At 25.8% G+C, this 22,765-nt stretch overlaps 1 protein-coding gene across 1 annotated transcript; it reads right to left on the reverse strand.

Moving 5' to 3' along the window:
* Nucleotides 1-11,017: 11,017 nt before the first annotated feature.
* Nucleotides 11,018-16,640, reverse strand: LOC145837159 (multicopper oxidase 3-like). The gene is made up of 12 exons (XM_082944927.1): nucleotides 16,609-16,640; nucleotides 16,023-16,164; nucleotides 15,493-15,679; nucleotides 15,134-15,247; nucleotides 14,734-14,864; nucleotides 14,329-14,436; nucleotides 13,772-13,837; nucleotides 13,461-13,600; nucleotides 12,769-13,087; nucleotides 12,365-12,510; nucleotides 12,059-12,255; nucleotides 11,018-11,132 (listed from the first exon to the last, which is right to left on the reverse strand). The coding sequence occupies exons 1-11, from the start codon at nucleotides 16,638-16,640 to the stop codon at nucleotides 12,132-12,134; spliced, it is 1,509 nt and encodes a 502-aa protein (XP_082801053.1). The 3' UTR covers nucleotides 11,018-11,132; nucleotides 12,059-12,131.
* Nucleotides 16,641-22,765: the final 6,125 nt, after the last annotated feature.

Genomic DNA, 22,765 nt, shown 5'->3' on the forward strand with positions numbered 1-22,765 from the left:
TGAAAACACAAAAGTAAAATAAGCAAGCTCATAAATATCAAATTTTACGAAGTCTCTAACTCACAATTTAGATTAAACAGACTAATATTATAATAAGAAAATACAGCAAATGCAATAATATTTCTTTTAGCCTCAACTTTAGTTAAAAAATATTGGATTTATTAAACATCAAACTATTTATAACTATTTTACTAATATTTAATTTAAAATAAAAATCCATTATACTTTGCAAGTAAATTAAATAGTCTACAAACAAATAAAATGTTGTGTACATATTAAATTTTTTTTAAAGAATTACTTACATTACTCAGTAAAGAAATTTTAAAGAACTTTAAAATACAATTAAGATAAAAATAAAGTTTGACGATGTAAAAATCTCAAAAGTAAAACAAGCAAACTAAATAATATTAAGTTTTACAAAGGCTCTACAGTTAAAACTTAAAGTAGCTTACAGTTTAGATATAACAAACTTATATTTAAATAGAAAACACAGCAAGTATTTAAAATATTTCATTTTAGCTTCAACTTTACTTGAAAAATATTGGATTAAATATCAAACTAAAATTAATATTTTTACTTATTTTTAACTAAACAAAAAAAGGAATGCATAATGAAGCTTGGCAAGTAAATTAAAAAGTCTAAAAACAAAGAAAATTATATGTACAAATTACAACTTTTTAAAGAAAAACTAAACTTGCATAGTACAGAAAATGGTTACTACTGAATGTCTACCTAAAAAAAATAATCTAAAGTTCTAACTTTGCAAACATAAATACTTAAACTCTTACTTTTCACCTTTGTAACTAAAATTCATTCTTCTCTCCTTTTGGTTGATAAATTTCTCCATCACCTCTTCCTTGAAACTAGGACAGTTTTTGAGTAAGTCACTACCAATCGAAATTACACTTAAAGAATTTAACCTTGACTGACCCATGGTGTTTCTCAAAAATGTTTTGGTCCTTTTCAAAGATGAAAATGTTCTTTCAGCTTCTACACTAGTCATGGGAATGATTATCAAAATTCTAAGAAGCTTTGCAGTTTCGTTAAATATTTTAGTCAGGTTATGTTCTTCAAGGTATAACAGTATTTTCACTAAACCATCCTGATGCATTTCTTTACGTGAATACAATGTTTTCAGTTCACTTTCTAACTATTTACATTCAACTACAGGATAACACTTCTTCACTGTTTCTATAAGCATTAGAGGAAAATAAGATTTATACAAATATTTTTTTTACAAATATTAAGATTTTTATTAACTTTTTTTCTAAATTTAATTTTTTTTTGTTGGAGGTTTAAAATTCAATAGTTCTATAAAAGTATCTTTTCTTTATTTAAATTTAACTTGTTTTTCATTTTGATGACAGTATTTTTCTCAGGAGCTCAACTTTTTTAAGTTTAGTTGGTGAGGCTGTTGACTTTTCAAGAAATTTAAAGATAAATTATACATATGTAACCATTATTGCAGTAAAAAAATGGTTAGTTAGTTTTCATGTGGCCATAGGGGTAAAACACTTATTTTTTAATTTTAAATAAGCTTGTTATTTTCAAAAAAAAAAACTAAAACTGCTTTAGTCAGCCTGAATATTTTTCTAATTTGGTCTGTTTAAATTTATCTTGAGTCATCTTGAGTTTTTTTTAAATTTCTAAGTTATCCTGATTATGAGGCAAGGCAACCATGTTTCAACAATTTTATCTAAAATATTTGCTTTGTTTATGAAAAAATTTAACCAAAAGTCATATAAAGTAGACTAAATTTTCCTAAAATGTTAAACTACTTTAAGTAATCAAAATTTCTAAGTTAAGGTTATTTACTTTATTTAAATATGTGACTGTTTCAATGATACAAATTTTTATTTAATACAAATCTAAATTATTTTTCTGTAAGAGTAAACTATAAGTTTATAATAAACTTTTTAACATTTTTTTTAGAAATCAAGTTTTACATTTAAATATAATTTAGTTAAATATTTTATTAACTTTATGATAACCATAATCAGTTATACTTAAGTTTATGCATGCAGATTAAAATAAAAAATCAAATTTTTAAGACTTTGGTGATTTAGGTTTTTTTTCTATTTTTTTAAGTATGTAATTTATGACAAGTTTTGTTCTTTTATTGTTTCGTATTAATAGAAGTGATCTCTTAAATTAAAAAAATCAAGTGGGTACATAAACTTAAGTTTAATTTTTTGTACTTTGCAGTAGCTTAGTTTTGTTTTTACTTTATGTATACAATAGCTTGTAGATGATACTTGAGCAAGTCCTGTTTAGGGAATTTTCAACTTAACTTACTTACCGCAAGATATTGATTTTGCGGTAATTCTTGAAGAAATTTTGCTTTTTTGAGTTCATTTGCGGCAGTCAGCTAAGAGTTTGCGGCAGTGAAGTGGGCAAAATGGTCGTTTTCAAAATGGGAGTTTTAAAAGAGATTTCGTTTTAAAAAATAACGAAAACGTTATAGATACTTTTTTTTTCTTACAAAATTTCAAGGTGGTGCAGTTGCGGAAGTGCAACACCCCACGCGACGCCCCTGCTGTTGTTGATGGTTTGTTTTCAATAATTCAATTTTTAGTCACATTTTATTGCTTGGTATGATCACAACTGCGACTATGCCTGGTAGATTATTCCTAATAGAACAAAATCGGTCGTAGGTTATCTCAGATACAGTTCTCGAATAAAAAAAATAATAATTAGTCATGAAGCGTCAAATATATAAATTATACAAAAGGTTTTTATAACCAACACAATCTGTTTATATTTATTTAACAAAAAATTGCGAGCTAAGTAAAATCTGTTACGTTTTATGTGTTTTAAGCTTTTTTATTAAAAAAATCAAGCTTAATTTAAAACATAAAAAATTAATATGAAGTAGTAGATAAATAAAAGTTTTTAAATAACTAGGTTTAAGTTGAAACATTCGAAATCAAACACCATAACAAATGTTTATTTTAAATTCTTTACCTCCCTATAGTGTATTCTGTAAGAATTTCTTAATGTTCTTTTTATCAGACTAGTTGAGATAGCAGATAATAAATTATAATATAAACTGTATTTAAATTTACTTCCTTTTATATTTTTAATTAAAAAAAGAAAAAAACTCTGTCTTTTAAGTGTGAATAATGTAGATGCTTTTAAAGATATAAAAAAAAAGATAACTTATATTCATATATATTTTTTTAAACATATTATCGTTTAATAATTTTTATGGCGTAAAATATGGCCATAAAGTATATTTTAAAATATAGTAAACATTGCGTTAGTTTAAAAAAGTTATATCTAACCAAATATTTGAACTTTGGAATCCCCGTTATATAACTATTTGAGCACATATGTGTGGCTCAAAAAAAAAAAAATTCTATACAGTTAGTATTAATGTAATCGGCAAGTTGCAAAAATATTACTTATTTTGAAGTCGAGTGAAATTTTAAACCATTGTCTAACACCTTAAAATAGCATATTTTTATAAGTAAAAAAAAAAGATTTTACTCACAAATTTACTTAAAAATTGTCGACATAAGTAAAAGCAAAATATAAATACATTAAACATTCAAACTAATTCTAAATTCAATAAAAACGAAAAATATTATAATTTATTTTCAAGTCACATAAAAATCGACTTGTGTTTAGATGTACTAATAAACTAAATATTTTCATAACTAAAATTATATTATATAAAACTATTCCAAAATTTACTAAGTATGTTTTAGTTCAAATATAATTTCTGTATTGTTAGTAGTTTTTAAACCTAATTATTTATTAGACATAAGCTTAATTACATTGCAGAAGTAGTAAAAATATATTTTAACGTAAGTTTAGTCATGGTGCTTTTAAGTTTTTAATTGTTTGATTAACAAATTAAATATTTATCCAATTATTAATTTCTACTTGTATATATGTACATAAAAGATATATATACAAGTTTGTTTTTACTTATTTATATAGACTTATTAATAATAAAACTTTCACGTCAATGTCCAACATTATAACTCTACATAAATACTAAACAAATATATTTTAAAGTGATACTGTTTAAGGTAGTATATGGAGCTAATAACCTATAAAAACTTCGAACATTGTTTGATTATGAATCAAAAATGAAACTTTAATATAAAAATTCTAAAGCTTTAGAATTTGTGACTAAGTTTCGTTACGAAAAATTAATAAGTATTTACTAAATAAAGTAACTACTTTACTGATAGAAATTTTTGTTCAAAAAGTGTTACTTTATTTATTAATTTGTTGAAAGCTAACTTAAAAAAGCAAGTTTATTTTTACTTACTTAGAAAAATCTTTGTATAATGAAAGAAACAAATTTTATAAATTTTTATGCAAATTAACAAATTAAAATTCCGATTGCAACGGTTTAACTTTCATTTCATTATTTAAATATAATGTTTTTATGGATTACCTTTACTTACTTTGTAATAGCTTTTATTTTACAAGGTTGACTATATTTTCTGTTATATCGCAGTGTATACATATCAAGCTCAATATTTTGATACAATTAAATTTGAAGATAATAAAAAAAGTTGTTTGTAGTTGTTTTTTGAGCAGATTTGTAGGACTTCAATTTATGTGCTATTTTACAAGATATTATATAAAAAAAAAGAAAATGTTATCCTAAATTTTTTTTACGATTAAGTTTTGAAAATTTTAATCCTGCTTTTATTTTTAAATTAAAGTTAACAATAATAAAACAAACTGAACATTGGTGATAGTTACTGTATATATTACTTGGTAGAATTAAAAACAGTAAGTTTTATCATAATAGTAACAGCAGTTTTTTCTTTAAGTAAATCGTTAAAAACTTTAAAATTAACTTACAAAAAAACCTTCTTTTAAAACAATGCTTATAGACTTTGTTAACTACCAAGCTAAGATCTAAAAAAGTTATTAAGCTCTTGAAGTAAGGTAGCAATTTTCATAGATATAAGTCAATTTTTTAATAAAATTTATAAACATGACAAACAACGTTTGTTCTAATTGTTTCATTTCTTTAAGTACACAAATGAAAGGTTGTAAAAAAATCAAAGCTATGTAAGAGCTAAGTAATGTAACTATTTTGATTAAAATTTACAATGACATCTAACATGTTTTAAACAGAATTGTTGAACTGTTCTCATAAACATTTGGCTAAATTAACTTATACTATATGAATGCAAATAAATACAAGAAGCTAATGAAACATAGCATAACTAGCGAATATTCATTTGACAACGAAAATACCATTAACGACATTAACAACGAAGCAGCACAAATCTTAAGTAAACAAATGAGTTTAAAAAACAAAAAAGTTCCAAAATATGAAGTCAATGAAGTATTCCTTTCTATCAAAGACCATAAAGCGAACTTTCCACACGATATCAACTGTAGAATAGTTAATTCATCTAAAACCGACTTAGGTAAACTGTCAAGAACCATTCTACAAAAACACATAACAACCATAAGAAAAAAATCCATGCTTAGCCAATGAAAAAACTCTGGCGAAGTGATAGATTGGTTCGAAAAAATCAACAACAAAAACCACAAATGCTTCGTGAACTTTGACATAAAGAACTTTTACCCAACTATTAAAAGAAAGCACCTAATAGATGCAATCAACTTTTCCAACTCTTATTCAAGGTTCACAGAGTTTGAGATAGAGACAATTTTGCACACATGAAAATCAGTAATGTTTTACGATAATAATATGTGGAAAAAAACTAGCACCAATGACAACTTCGATGTACCTATGGGCTCATTTCACGGCGCCGAAATATGTAACCTTGTAGGTTTATACCTATTACACCATTTGTCTACGATTATAAACACTGAGTCAATTGGACTCTACAGAGATGATGGACTTGCCGTTATCAATCAAACAAAAAAGAGTAATATTTGCAAAATAAAAAACAAAATTACAAGAAAACTAGCAGACATAGGATTCGACATTACAATTAGCGCAGGCGAAACCTCCACCAACTTCTTAGACATATATTCAAACCTCCTAACTGATGACTATTGCCCATATGTAAAGCCAAACGCAAAGACCATCTATATTGACAAAGATTCTAACCATCCTAGAACAATTAAGAAAAATATCCCAAAAATGATCGAAAATAGAATTTCAAAACTAACAAAAAGCAAAGTATCATTTGATAACGCGAAACAAATCTACCAAAACGCTTTAAGCAAAAGCAACTTCCATCATAAGCTCGAATATAATCCAACAATTAATAACAACAAAACAAAAAAACACAAAAAGAAAATGTATATTTTACAACCCACCTATCTGTTAATCAGTGAAAACCAAATTCGGAAACCTTTTTTTAAAACTGCTTGACAAGCACTTCCCACAATCAACAGAACTACACAAGATCTTCAATAGAAGTTCCACCAAGATATCATACTGTTGTTCCCCAAACATTAAAGCACTAATAAGTGGACATAATAAGAAGCTGCTAGAAAAACCACAAATAGAACCGAAGCTATGCAACTGCAGAAACAGAGAGCAATATCCAGTAATGAATAAATGTAAATTAGAAAATGTAATATACAAAGCAATCGTCTCATCTGAGAAAAATGAGAGAATGTTATATATTGGATCCACCCGAAGAGCATTCAAAATAGATTGTACGAACATAGAGTATCATTTCCAAAACCCAACAAGAAGAAACCCGCCAACTGTACACAACTCGCCAACTACATGTGGAAATTATATGAAAAAGGCGAGAAATCCACTATTGAATGGAAAATTCTCAGACAGACAAAAAGCAGATTTAAACCAAACTTCATGTGCTCGCTATGTAACCTTGAAAGGCTGTTTATAGCAAATGCTAACCAAAGAAAAATCCTTAATAAAAGAAGTGAACTAGTCACGCAATGCCTTCATTACCCTAAGGAATACTTTTAGTTTATTTTTTATCGCATTAACTTAGTTTATTTTATTCTATTTAATTTGATTGTTACATTGTATTTATGTTTGTTTTGTGTAAAGATTTTGTTTTAAAGTTACAACATTCCCGTGAAAAGACCATTTCTGTTTTCTAAAAATCCCCTATAAATCTTAGCCTAATATATTAAATACTTAGTAAATAAATTTTCAAAACATATAAAACCTATAGTTTATAAATTATTTAAACTAAACTTACCTATATTTCATTCTAATTTAACTTAACTTTAAAATTTAACTTTTGTAAACTACATATTAATTAAAACTCTTTTTTAACTATAAATATTATTTTTATTTATGTGAGTATTTTTATTTTCCAATTCATCGCCCTGTATACTTTTGTTTTCAGCTTTTTTTAGCGTCTGATGAACTGCTCTGCAGGGAAACGGCGTAACGCAATAAAAGTTTAACAATAAATTTATATAATTTGGCTAAATTATTATAATTAAACTGTTTAGAATTTTGTTTTGTTTTTTTAATTTATAACACAAATGCAACAAGATGCAACAGTGCACAATGCAAGTTTAATTAATAATTTAAAAAAAACTTTAAAACTTTGATCACCTACTGACGTCATTCATCTTAACCCAGTAAACGCTAGGTTTTTTTAATTTTACTCATTTTAAAACAAAGCATGTTATGCGTTTTCTATTGTCAATAACTGTTTGAACAAATTTGAAAGGCACGGTAATGTGCCAAACTAAAATAACTTAATTAAAAAAACGAAAGGTATGTTTTATTTACTATATGTAATTCATTATACTATTTTTAGCAGTCCATTTTATTGTTATGCAACTAAACATTTTGTTTTTAATAGTAAAAAAGTATTTTAGTTGGAAAAAGTTTAACAATATGTTAAAATTATATGGGTAGTAAGTGTTTCCATTTTAAAGCAAAACACTATGAAAAAATAAAGCACGGTTTAAAATATAAAGTTAAAATATAAACTAATTGAATATAATAATAAGATTTAATTATTTCTGAAAAGTTGTACAAGCAGTTTTTCGGACATTTTTAATGCAACTAGTTAAATAAAAGTTTAAAATTAGATCTATAAAAATAGTCTATAAAAAGAGCTTTGCAGAGACTTGTTAAAAATTTACGCAAACAAAATGATATAAAATATGCTTAAAGTATTTTAATTTGTTTCAATACTTTAACATTTCTTTAGATTTATGTTACCTCTGAAAAAAATAAATAAAAGGTTTTTATCATTAAATGCAAACGTTTTTAATCCATAAATTATATTAGTAGATTCATTTTTTATTTCTTATTTAATTTCTAGATGTTAAATATCAAAACATAAATTTTACTATTAGAGTAGTTAATTACTTATTTTTTTCAAGCGTTTTTTAAAACAGTTTGGCGAAAATACTTTGATTTAAGGAGTAAAACATATACAACCAAACTTTAAAAATCTAGACATGCTTCGGTCTCAATTAACAAGATCGGCGAAAGTCTGCAGAACAAGTCCGGACTTTCGTTTGCCGTGAGACAAGCTCAAATTTAACAAAAGGGTTGATCATGCCGAAATCTACCGAAACTTGTGGTCTGATGATCGAATTGGCATGATCAACTCTTTTGCTTCGGTCTCAAAATGCAAGTGTATTTTTCAATAATCTTTTATTTGTGCTATGTCTAATTTATAGAATAAGATACTTATAAATAACATATATCTAAACTGCTTTCACACAAAAAAATAAATAAAAGTTTAGAAAGGCGACACTGCACAAGTTAAAGTATACACGTTTAATTTAATGCATAAGTATAAAGTTGATGATGGCCACATGTTAGTGGCTTAAAATAATTATATTTGTGATAAACCGTATTTGTTTTATTACAATTTATAGAAAACTTACTATAAAAGATATTTTTGCAAATGACTTTTTAACGTAACTAACAGCTTTTTTTTGCTTAATAATTCTAGTAAAGAACTCTCAACTAACAATTTTTAATTTTTAGTTTAATATTTTTAGATAATTTTTATGAGCAACCGATTTTCTTAAAAAAAAAAGTTGTAAAACTAAAAAAAACTAAAAATTAAATATGACTTTCTATATGCAGTTAAATTCTTTGAATTAAAATAGGTTAAAAATGTAAAATATTCTTCTTTTTTTTGCCTTGAATATAGCTTTTTAAATTAACTTATACGTGCTTGAGTATCTTTAGTTTGTTGTATCTCTTGTTTACAGTTGAGCTTGGCTCATGGTTATTTTTTTATTTTTTTTATTAAATAAGTTTTATTAATATTTTTATTCTGATAAGATTCAAATTTATATACTATGCAACTTTTTTAGGTGGTAAAATATTTCGATTCTATGTATAAGTTAAATATTTAAAGCTTATTCGTTCAAAATTGATTTGAATTCATGTTTAAATTTAAAAAAAGCTTATTAGTAATTTCACTTTTCTTATTTAATGTACAAAATAAAGTGTTTTTTTTAGTTGCTTTAAAAAATTACTTCATTTAAAAGAGTATTTATTAGTGATATAAAAAAATTTAATTTCTATATATATTAAAACTTATTTTTAGCTCTTCTCTTACATAAATAAAGTTTTATTAGTTTACATTAAAAAATAACTTCCTTGAAAAATTTCTTTAGTAAAATATTACTATCTTTCAAAGTAAAGTGTTAGCATAAAAAGTTTATAGTTTTTTTTTAACTGATTTATTGTGATTATAAGCCACGTTTTAGCGGCTAGAAAACTTTAAAAAATAATTTGACTTATGTTTACTATTCATATGCAAACATTTTTTTTTTATACAAATTCAAGTTTAAAGGTTAAAAATAAATGATGTCACTAAAAAACTAAAGAACCGTAGTAGAATTACAAAAACTCTAATAAACAGTTTTTTGTTTTAAATAACTAATCGTTTCCTTTTCTTTGCTTTAAATAAGAAAGTTAATTTTACTCATAAAATTGAGTGAAAAAACACATTAAAAGTATTTAATTAACAACTATAGTATTAATTAATTGAAATATTAATTCAAAGTGACTGTAGCCTAGGATTAAAAAAACATGGAACTACTTCAAACAAAGTATGCTAAAGCTTTCTTCTCTCTTTTCGCAATCGCACAAACAGGATGTCTATTTATTTTTTTTTCTTAAGTAAGTGCTTGAATTTGATTAAGAAATATTATTATTTTTTCATTAATAAGATTTACTTTTTGTAGTGGATACTCAGCTGAAAAATGTTTAAAGCTCAAAGTTTATAGTTTTGCAGTATAAGAAACTCGTCTAAAGAAATGGTGTGGTAAAAGTTATTTCAAAATACTCGTTAATTGTTCGTTCTAAGTACGTCGTCAAAACCAAGATTTATTTTTAACTTTAATAAATAGTTTATTTTATACTTACTTTTCAGCTAATTTCAAAAGACCAGTCAAAGACTCGATCAAAGACATAGATGAACACCCTAGCACTAAGAAAAATGTTCTATTTATTTAAAAAAAAAAAGAACTAGCTAAGCAGAATTAATAGTTTTAAGTTGTTTAAAGTGTTTTATTTACTTTTTGGGCAATATAATATACTAATAATGCTTAAACACTATGCAGTATATAGTAATAGTATTAAATATATTTTCAAATGTGTACAATTCCTTAGGTACTAGTTGCAATCAAAAACTTTTATCAATATTTTTCATAATATTTTAAATTAAATTTAGCTAAGAATGCTTAAATAAAGTAAACTAGAATTTAGTAGTAGTAAAAGAACCAAAGATAGTATAGACATCTCTTATTTATCCATACAAAGTATTGGTAACATTAAATGAAAATTAAAATATAAATGATACGAAGTTTTATTAAGCATATAAATGAAAATTAGTTAAGTATCTGTACAGAACTAGTCAAAACTGTTAAAACACTAGTTTGTTATTATCACTTTTGTTGTATTGTACCTATTTAAAAAACCTTAAAATTAATTATAAACACAAAAATCTGTTCTGTAAATTTCATTTTTAATAAAAGTAATCAAGAGAAAAACTAAAACAAATCAGACAAGAAGTATAAAGGATAAATGAGTACTTAACTAAAATGTTAGGCCAAAAAGTACACAAATACAGATGAAAATTTTGAAATCATTGCAGATCACAGTTGCTAGTTTTCAGCAGGCTCGTAACTACCACATCTAGTAAAACTTTTGGGAACTCTTCTTTTGACAACTCCAGGTTCTCCTACTTGAATCACAAGAAACATTGCTGAAAAAATACTTCGGTTTTACGAGTTGAATTTTTACTAGTTATACTCGAGTTTTAGAAGAAAAAGTTTCTTTTAAATTACATAACTACACTTTACTCTAGCTAGATCACATATCAACAAAAAGCGGCTTGCAAAGCAAAAATACGCAGCCCGCGATATATTTTTTAGTAAATTTATGCTTTGAAAAATCATTATAAATAAAAGTTTTTAAAAAAACTTAAAATTAGGTACTTGAATTAATAAAAGTAACTACTCGTCTCTTTTTTTTTCAATATACTTAAAAGTTAAATCATTTGTTGTTTTGATTACTACAATTGTTCCAAAAATTCGTCACCCATAGCAGACTTTTTCTAACAAATGCGACCCGCGTGCAAGGTTTTTTTTTGTTTTTCTTTTACATGTTAAAGACTACATACCCCTGCTCTTAATCAGTTATATTTCTTAAAGTGTACATAAGCTAATTAGTGGGCGAAAAAACTTTAAAAACTTTTTTTAATACGTACCTTTTCTATAGTAATATCAAAAAGCTATTTTTGTTTTAATATAATTTATGTGTTGTATACATAACAATTACAGCCTACCTTATAAAACATTTTTTACACAAAAAATACTTTTTAATGCTAACTGTGCACAGCAGTTATTGAGCTTATATACTACATAGGTGCTACCTTTTAGAGCTAAAAATCGCTGGCTTAATTTTATTTATAAGGAGTTTATTTTTATACAAGCACCAACTTCTTACACAAACAAAATTTGTTTGTTCTTTTTTTTTTTTTTTTGTGAATATGATTAAGTTTCTAAAATCACTGCAATACATAACAATATTGCAAATAAAGGTACAATAAGTGACACTAATTAACAAATAATCAAAAGTATACAAAAAATACGTTTAAAGTTGAAGTATTAAATATGACAACAATCTCACTCAAATCATGGTACAATATGTGACAGTGGAGAGGCCAGAATCCGGGGTTGTCTGAAAAGAACCTGACAATAGTCTATCCTCTGTTGGGTATAATTACTGTGTCTTTCATTGGGGGATTCACCAACTGTCTATCAATATTAGTATTGTAGTAGATTTCTTTCATTTTCTCCATTGGCAGCGGTTCGCTCTCATTTACCCTTTTAACAAACATTTGCTAAACATGTTTATTTGCTATAGCATTCAATTTATTTCAAGTGATAAATAGTTAATAGCTTAAAACAGTTTACTGGTAGAAGTGTAACTTACCTTTTCATAGCAACAACGGCATATGGTTGACCGTGTAAATGTATCGGATGACCCGAATTGTTGTTAGTTCCGGCTCCCTTGTCGAATATCACCATTTCAATTAGCTGGTTGCTTTTCACCTTCACTACGTGCACACATTGCTTTCGCTGTAGTGAATTTCAAGGTTACATTTTTACAGTCAATAAATTGGTAACTTATCAGCTGTTTAATGACATAGATCTAAGTTTAGAATAAAAAGTAGTGTTTCAAACTATCTATCATACTAAATTTGTTTTGTGATTTTGTACAACGGAATTTTTTAAACTCATAAGTAATAATCTATCTTAAATTTGATACAAAATTATGGATTAAAAAGAAAATTAACAAGTTTTACAGTTAAAATTAATTTGTGCAAAACAACTAACATCTTTCGAAACAGTGAAGTTTGGAGCATTACAAATCGTACTCTTATCAACAGTGTCGTACTGAAAAAGCAAGGGTCTGTCGGCTTGCTCGTACACTATGTTATTAATCGCTGGTGTTGGAGAAAAACTAAGTTCAAAAAACAAAGTTTCGTTAGGAGTGCCTCTGAGTTTCTCAGAAATGTTGCTAATAGATTTCAGCTGATTTAAGTAAACTGGGTTTACCACATTCTTTTCTTTTAACATAGGGTTTAAACTTCTAAACTCTTTAGTTTTGTTTGTTGAAGGTAGAGTTGTGTTACTAACTAATGGATCATCGTATCTAACGAAAAACTAAAATTTATATTTTTCAATTTTAAATTAATCAGGCGTACAAAATAATTGCTATAGTTTTGTGGATAAATAGATTTAGCTAACTTAAACTTCAATATTAATTAGTATTTTAAGCTTTGGATAGTTAGCATTTAGAAGTTTAGACTTTAAAAGATAAAATGTGACAAATTTCTCTGAGAACAAATATTAAAAATTTTAAATTTAAAAAATAAACTTGTATGCCAAAATAGCACGGCAATTTCAAAAATTTTTTTTTAGCTGAATGAGGCTGTTTGAAAACAATGACAAAAAACTGTTTGAATTGTTTTTTTATAAAATACTACTACAAAATGTAATAATTAAACTTTTTTTTTGATTATTACCTAACAATGGCTTTTTGTGAAAGATTTGCACACTCGGTATAATTACTTGCTATAACTCTCATCCAGTAATTAGAGGGAGTTTTATTTGCATTTACTACAAAATCATACCTTTCGCCAGGCTGGATTGTTATTGATGAAACCTAATAATGTGTTAATCAGCTAAAGAAAAAGAACTTCTAAGATATATTTTTTTTAATTTTTGTATCATTTTAACGTACTTTCTTTAACTTTTTTAGTAGTTTTAAACCATACTAAACGTAGTTTTACGAAGATAATTTGTTATAAAGGCACAAAAGTGTGTAAAAACTTACAATTTCAGGTTGAATGTCATTTCCATCAGTACTGATTACCATGAGTTCATGATCGTCTATGGTGATCTATAAATTAAAGTAATATAATTCACTTTTAATAGTTTTTTTTTTCAACTTTAAAGTAAGTTAAAACAAATGTTTACTGTACCATGTCTATAATTTAAAATCAAAGTAATTTACTCGACTCTATCAAGTTCAAAAATATTTTCAAATAACTAATTAAGTTTACAACTAAGTTTATTTTCAAAAGAAAAAAAATTAAATCTTAAAAATAGTAATACTTAAAATCCTAAAATTTGTTTCATAAAAATTAAGCAGAAAAAATCGGTATAAAAACTAGTCTTGTTGACTCCTTATTTAGACCAGAGTTTCTTAAAAGGGGTGGTATTAATTTAAAAAGCATTCGGTAAATTTTAACTTACACACACAAAAAAAAAAGTAGCTTAAATAAATAAATAAGTTTATTTTGATACTCTTTATAGTACTTTTATTGCTGTCTTCTTTATCAAATATTAACTAATTTAGAAACTATTCTTTAGGTAGAATTTATAAACAACCTCTAAAGCACAGTAAAGGGTTGCATGGCTGATAGCTCTGAACCGAGTTCGTTTGTTTGGAGTTAATAAAAACAACTCGTATGGTGTTGTTGTTGAGCTAGGCGTGCGCTGAAAAATATATGTTTGATGAGACGATATGCTTTATTAATGTAGTTTACAGATTTTAAAAAAGCTAAACATTAAAATAAGTACTTTAGATTTTAGAATGTGAAAATTGGTTAATTGAGAAATTTTTATATTTAAAACGAGCTAATAAAGTCATAAAAATATTGCTTGCAAAAAATTGCTGTTTAGTATAAACATTACTTTAATATAAATTTTAGTTGAAGGAAAACTTGCTCGTACTTGCTCAATTTATTTTTTTGTAAATAAGGATTTTTTTTCTTAAACTTAAACTAGTCTTACTCCTTTTTCGTTGATAACAATGTTCTCTGCCTTAAGCCCGTCTGGGTTTTTTCCTGCAAAGATAGAAGTATACTTGTCCAATGCAGTAGTGTGGAACCAGTCGCTAACCATGAAAACGTGCTCGTCAATATCTATATTTTCAAGTGTTATGTTGTTTTACTTTTAAAACTTGAGTTCGCTTTTTTTAAGCTTAACACATTTTTTTGCAACTATAAAGGTGTTTGAGAAAGAAAACCATTTATTATGGCTAATTTTTTTTAATCATTTATTAAAGTATTGTGCGTATATCTCTAAAAAGCAGTTTGAAATGTTTTATTTTCTTTGAAAAATTTTGATAAGTAAGTTTTTTGAATATTTTTAAGCTTAAAAGCTTAAAAACAAGCATATGACCTAAACTTACCAATATCGTACAAATCTGAATGAACATTGTCTTGTTTTGCTTGCCTGACAATCAGAGGTCCTACAAGTCCGTCACCCCTTTGCAATGAATTGTGTGAATGCCACCAATGAGTACCTTTTTAAAATAATTATATATGAAAAAAGCAACTTGAGGATGCTTTTTACAATTTTTCTGTGTTGAACTAAACCCTGTATTTTTCATGTGTAAGCTACTAACTGAACCTGTAGTTGGAAAGTGTAAACATTTCTCAACAATTTGTTGTTAAAAATATAAAAGTAGCTTTTGATTAAACAAATTTCAATTTTTCCTAACTCGTATAAACTAAGACAGGCAGATTAAGAACAGATTTTTTAACATACCGTGGGGATAAGCTGTGAACTTGTACCGCAAACTTTCAGCAGCTGACAGCGGGCACTGGGACACCATTGGAACCCCGTCCATCCACTGTGAATCCCTCATGTCCATTCCGTGCCAGTGGATTGTCACGGCATCTCCGTTCTGAAGGTTGTTGTGGACGTTTACCACTATCGTGTCGTTTTCGCACACCTGAAAAACAAGTTGAAAAATAAATAGGTAGAAAAGTCACTGCAGCTCAAAGCGTACAGCGACGCAATGAAAACTACGGACTCTTTGTTTTGTATAACGTTATTTGTTGTAGTCAAGTAAAGCTAAAGAAATATTTATTGCTGAGGATAAAACGATTAGTTTATTAATCCATTTTGAAACTGTAGAAGAACGGGCTATATCTAAATTTATTAGAACCTTAATAAAAAAAATCGTTTTAAAGCTGGCATTATCATTTTATGATAATTAAATACTATTATATGATGCGTAAAAACATTACTGTCTACAGTGTTAACTTTAACTATCTTAAACTGTTTATACTGACCGAAATAACAGGCCAAGGTAGATGATCATTAATTTGAATGATTGGTTTGGAAAAACCGTCTGCAGGAAAGCAACCTTTGTTGTAGCAATCTGAGGCGTTAGTTGTGCAATTACCACAAAGTCCATATGCTAGTGTTCTGTTCCTGATAATTGTACGTTACAAAGTGTAAACTATTCTTCAAAACAAAATAGTTTATAAATTTACAGAAAACTTAATTACTCTTACAAGTTTATTTTAGTTAAATGTTGGTTTTAAAACTATCTTAATCCTAACTTAAAATTACGATCAGTAGAGTAAAAAAATATTGTTAACAATAATTATAGTTCACACAAAATCACTCTTATGTTAAAAGTAGTAGTGTTTAAAACAAGAGCTAATAATTGGATTAATATAAAAATCTCATACGAAATTACATTTTTGTCTGTCATAAAACATAGTTGTAACTCATAACTTATTTTTGTAAAGGTCTAACGTTTAACTAAGTTAGATTTATTTTCTTTTTTATTTCCCTGTAGTTGGCCTTTTTTATTTGCAAGTTTTAAATACCTAAAAGTTAAAAAGTAATACAGGTAATAAAAAGGCAAACCATTTAATGTTCCAGTCGTAATGACAAATCATTGTTTCTCCATTGCATGTTCTATTACATCGGTGTGATGCTTCATTGCCTGTATAAAATATAAGTGACAGTTAACAAAATTTTATATTTCATATTGAAACGCAAGCAATATAAACTCAAAATCGTGAAGTAGCTTACAATAGCCATGATCATAAAAAGTAGTGCTTTTATGACATGTAAGTTATTTAAACAAGTTTAATCTTAATTGAAACACTAACAGCATTTACAAATAATCACCGTTATTTGTTAAACATAACTAAGTCAAAAATTTTCATAAACATTTTCCAAAATTTTATTTCCTTTAACAAATATTAAGTATTTTCTACTCTACTCAAAAGTACCCAACTGAAGCCTTTAGCGGGGTTATATAAATATGCTTTGAGCTAAGAGTATACGTAGTAAACTACACTCATTTTACAAACTACAAACAAAACCGAGTTTATCACGTTTTTAAAATGAATAGCTTGTAATTTCCGGTCATTTAAGCTTTTGTACTAAAAACTCTATTGTTGTGATAATAATAGTAATGAAGATTTTTTGGTAAAACTAGCTTGAATTTGTTATATAAAAACTTAACTGCTTTTATATATTTTTCAGAGTTCTGTAGATTCATTTTAAAGTTTATAAATGTTTCAACATTATTTACGAAACGCTCTGTTTTTATTTAATATTTATTTGTAGATACGTTTTTTATTTTTTTTTTTTAGGACTTAAAAGTTTAAGCTTTAACTTATCGTGTTTATTATTCTACATATTAAAATTTACTTGCTGAATAATAATTACTCATAAAATACAATTAAAAACTTTTTAAGAAGAAATTCTTTTGCTAAGTCAATTCTGAAAATATAATTTTCTTTAATTAAAAACATAAAAAATAACATATTGTTTTAATATCAAGCGTAACTTACTTTAAGTTATACATACTTAAAACTTATGAAAAAAATAAAGTTTTCACAAGTATTTGTTAGCATTTTTTTAACACTCACCTAAATAAAAAGCTAATCCGAGTCCAAATAGTTGCATAAAAAGTAAAAATGATGACGTTTTCATGATTATTTAAAATATTAAACTTATAAGCAAGAACCTGTTTAAGTATATACAATTTATAATTTTCAACTTACAGACAAAAATAATAATGTTCTTTAGAAAGTATTTTGTATTAAATTTTCAAACAAGTTTTGCACTTAAAAAATTCGAGAATGAAACTTGATTTTATATCTGCGATGTATACCTACTTTAATTTAATAAATTAGTTAATTTTAACGCAAGTTTTTAAAAAAATTCTTCTTTTAATTTTTTTAAACTATATAAAACAATTTATTTCAAATTAGTTTTACAATACATGGATATTTTAATTTATAAACTTTTAAAATATGAATTACTATCTAACACATTAGCACGTATATTAAACTGTACAATCATGATTTTTTATTTTTTTTTTTAAACCATTTTTTAAACCAAGTATTGCAACTGTTTTTTAACAATATTTTTATATGTAAATCTTTCAATATATATGTCTTATTTAAGTAAGTTCATCAGAATATGCATTGAAAAAGTCTTCATAAAGCAGTCTTTTTTTGTAATGTAATATTACTGGTCATGATTATTAAAAATATTATACTTTTAAGCAAGAACCTGTTTAAGTATAAACAATTTATAATTTTCAACTTATAACCAACAAGAAAAATGTTCTTTACAAAGTATTTTGTATTTTATTTTCATACAAGTTGTGTACTTAAAAATTCGAGAATGAAACTTGATTTTATATCTGCGATGTATACCTACTTTAATTTAATAAACTAGTTAATTTTAACACAAGTTTCAAAAGAAATGCTTTTTTTTTTATATTTTTACGACATGAAATAAACTATTTTAAATTAGTTTCACAATACATGAATGTTTTAACTTTTAAACTTTTAAAAGTATGATTCACTATCTAACACATTTGCACGTATATTAATCTGTGCAACCATGATTTTCTGTATTGTGTTATTAAATGCATTTGTGCATTTATAATTTTCAAAACTATATTATAAACCAAGTATTGCAAATTTTTTTTAATATTTTTTTACTAAAGTTTTTTAATATATATTTCTCATTTAAGTAAGTTCATCAAAATATGCATTGAAAAAGCTGTCCTTTTGTTTAATGTAATGTTACTGGTTTTCGTATAAAATATGACAAACGTTTTCAACTGAGTACATAAAGTTAAATTTAATTATTTCATAGCATTTGAGTGGTCATTTAGCTATATATAAAGACTTCTATATCTATATTCCTAGACAGCTAGTGCTGTACAAGACGTTAAAAGCTATCCAAGTGGTGTACGACTCGATGACCAAAAGGTTCTTCTTGCACCAGGTCCTAAAACTAAATATTTTGAGCTTTTTTTAGTGGTTCAATAAACAATATTACTTTGGAAAATACGCATTCTTTCCTTCAGTTTTAATATATTTTTGCAAGTACCACCTTTGATAAAAGAAAATGTATATGAATCAGAAAAAGGTTTACAACTTAAAGCTTTTACTTTAATACGGAAATATTAATTGGTTTGAACAAAAAAGTCTGACTAAGTTGTATATAGTGGCTTGAATACTAAAGGCAAAAAGCTCAAACTGATTTTTGGAACAAAATAAGTCTAAACAAAAAAAATCTGAACTTTTTTTTATTAGCTGTAAAATTGGCACACAATACATTGTATCAACCTATTTTATATAAAATTTTATAGAACACTTAATCGACTTGTTTAGATTAACTAGAAAAATTGTGAAATCTATCGGGAACTTTTAAAGCGCATTAAGTTGTTTGAAATATACAACACAAATATTTATGTTAAGTAATCTATTGAATAGTATTGTATAATTAACCTGTTTTCTTGTTTTAATTTTATTTTAGTCTTGACTGATAAACAAAATTACACTATGTCTCACGTTATTAAAACTTATAAACTGACTTCATATTAATCTTCTTGTTTCATACAGTTTCCATACTACTATATATAACACTTTGATCTTATGACACAGTTACCAATTTAGAAAAATGCAGCTAAATAAATCATACATTCGTACGTAAATTGTGACAACATTTAAACATTTTAAGCTAATTGTGGTGATTCACAGTTTGAGTGTCTTTTGTTACGTAAACCTTTGTTAAAAAGTTAATCAAAACTATGTAACATCTACCCTTTTGTGTTTAAAAAGTGTCTTTTGACTGTAGTTAAATTAATTTTAATTTTTATAGTCTTATACTAAATAAACATTTATTTTAACTTACCTTTTCATTATCCTCTATGTGGAGAATGATTAGAATAAATCACTAGTTTTCTTGCTAAGTGCTATATTTAGTTTTTTTATGGTTTTAAAAAAAGTTTTGCATGTAAACAGCTAAGATATATTCATGAAACTTAACGTTGTCATAAAAACTTATGATATTATTTAATTTATTGTATCCAAACATAATCTCATGAACTTTCATGAAGCTAATCAAGTTGTTTAACTCATAAGAAGACATTTGATGACTATGTGTTTGTGTCTAAAAATTTGTGTAAAGTGTTTATCTTTTCTACAGTGGTAGCTTACATTATTTTTTTTATAAAAAATATAAAATTTACTAATAATTCTTTTGCAACCGCAAGAAGTGAATCACAATCTCATAACCTTTAAGTCATAAACAACTACTAACAAAACTTTTTATTGTTCTCATTACTTTTTAAAAGTCTTATAAAAGCAAACGAGGTACATTTAATGATATTTATTAGGTTAATTGGAACTAGGCAAGAATTTTTTCTCAATTATTTGAAAGTGTTATAAAACCTTAGTTGAGCAAATTATTTCAAGTGAAGTTTTATATTTTTTTACTGATTTTTTTTTCTTTAACTCTGTTTCTTTGTATCGTACATTAAGGAGCCCAGGTTCTTTTTAGCTATTAGATAACTACTAGTCAAGTTTTCTTCTTGTACGAAAGACTTTTAGATTTAAAATATATTTTTATTAAGTAGAGGCCGGCAACGTACGGTCCGCGGAGTGAAAGTGACAGGCCTGCATATTTTTAGGTAACTTTAAAAGCATCAAGCAAAAGGTAAAACTGCCGCCCGCGAGTATGTAAACCATGCCCAGCAAGGAATTTTAGACACTTACGCTAAATATTCAAAAGTGAAAATAGAAAAAATGTCTGAGGTACAATTTACATGATAGTTTAATCTGATACTAAGTTCATTAAAAAATAACATAGAACTAGTATTTTGACGAAATGAATTTGAAAACTTTGTGTTTTTCGTGAAACAAACGAAATTGAAATGCTCCAGTCCGCCAAACACTAATTTTATCTACGTCTGGCTCGTCGGCACAAAACGTTGCCCACCCCTAAGTTAAAGTATCAAATATATTTAAAACTTAAATTTGCAGGCTAAACATTGATAATAAGTACAATCAAATTAGAAATATATATGAAGTTACAACAATGATTAAAAAGTGAACTTACACTCCAAAATAAAATGCTTAATCTGTTTCCTCAAACAGTACTTGAAAAAATTATATTAAGTATTAAATCAATAAGTACACGGTAAATTTTGTAATTCAGTTTGAACTTTTATTAAAGGTTTTTCTTTTTTTTTTCTAAGATAAGTTTTCAAAAATTTTTAACTATACACTTTTAACGAAATTTTAAAGCAAAATAACTACATAAATAACGTTCAATAAATGATATTTTTAAATTTAAAAATATACTGCCTCTTTGATATCGTAGTATTTTAAGGATTTACACGAACATCTGTTTAAAACAAGTCCTACTTTACTTAAAACTTTTTTAGTTGATATTTTTTAAAATATATATAAATTAAAAGTTACCATGCATGACAACTAAAAACCAAAACAACTGTTGGAAAACATATGCACGAAAGTTTACCAGTGTTAACAAAGTATTTTCATTATTTATCAACAAATTGTTCTGCAGGTGTAAAACCCTTATCAATAAAATTATACGAAAACAATAAAATAAATTAAAACATCTTTTTAAAAGCTCAGAAATGTGTAAAAAGTTTTATTTAAGTTAGACTTAAAACTTTTGATATAAGTGTAAGTGTACGTAGTGTCAAGTTGATCATAAATTGAAAAAAAAGATAATTTACATTAAATCTGTGTGAAACAAAAAATTGATACTGCTTTAACTGTAGTTCTTATTTTATTACCATGTTAAGTTAACGTTTAAAACTTTGATATAATGTATTAAAAAACACATGTAACTTATTAGCATTGATTTTATCGTAAACTCAAATGTAGAAATTTGAACTAAATTTTATTGTTGGTTAGCTTTACTATAAGCAAACAAAACATTTAATTTAAATTAAAACTTACTAAACGATAAAAAAATAAATTAAAATCATTTACAAAAATGATTGAGTTAGCAAGTAAAGGTTTAAAAACTATTGCTGTTAAGTATAAACTTTTACTTAAAATATTTAGTGAAAAAAATTTGAATTTGAGCTTTAACAAAATTATAGTACTAAATTTTTTTGCAATCTTCATTCTCAACCTAATAAACCATTTTCCAAGCTTAGGGTTTTTCTTATTTACTGTAACCTTAAACGATCTGTTAGGCTTGAAACCTAACTTTTCCGACAAATAAAACAAGGAAGTTAAATATTATATTTCATATGTAATAAATACTTGCATTATTCATTGTTTAATACTCAGAGTTTATTTTGAGTAAATACGGTTAAATGAACAAGCCAATAAGAATTATCTGACGTGTTTCAAACTAAATTCTGATGCAGCTAAACATCAGAACATGACAGGCAGTTTATATGTAAGCAGTCAGTCAGTTTTTTGTGTGCAGCTTGAAGCAACAACAGATATCTTGAACTTTGTGTAAATGCTTATTGTAAGTATTGTTTTGTGCTATAGTGAATATTTCAGTTTGTGTTTAATTGCTTAAATATTTGAGCCAGATTTATAGTTTAACAGTTTGTTGTTTACTAAAAATTTTATTTAATTTTTAGTTTATATTTTAAGTCTTTTGAAATATATTTAAATAGCTTGTAGTTTCTAAAAAATTTGTCATAGTAATTTATATTTTTAATATTTTGTTTGTATTGTTTTGTGGTTCTTTATATAATAGATTCATCACTCCA

Source organism: Thalia democratica, chromosome 5, assembly GCF_965202585.1.
Source record: "Thalia democratica chromosome 5, ktThaDemo2.hap1.1, whole genome shotgun sequence".
Taxonomy (NCBI): domain Eukaryota; kingdom Metazoa; phylum Chordata; class Thaliacea; order Salpida; family Salpidae; genus Thalia; species Thalia democratica.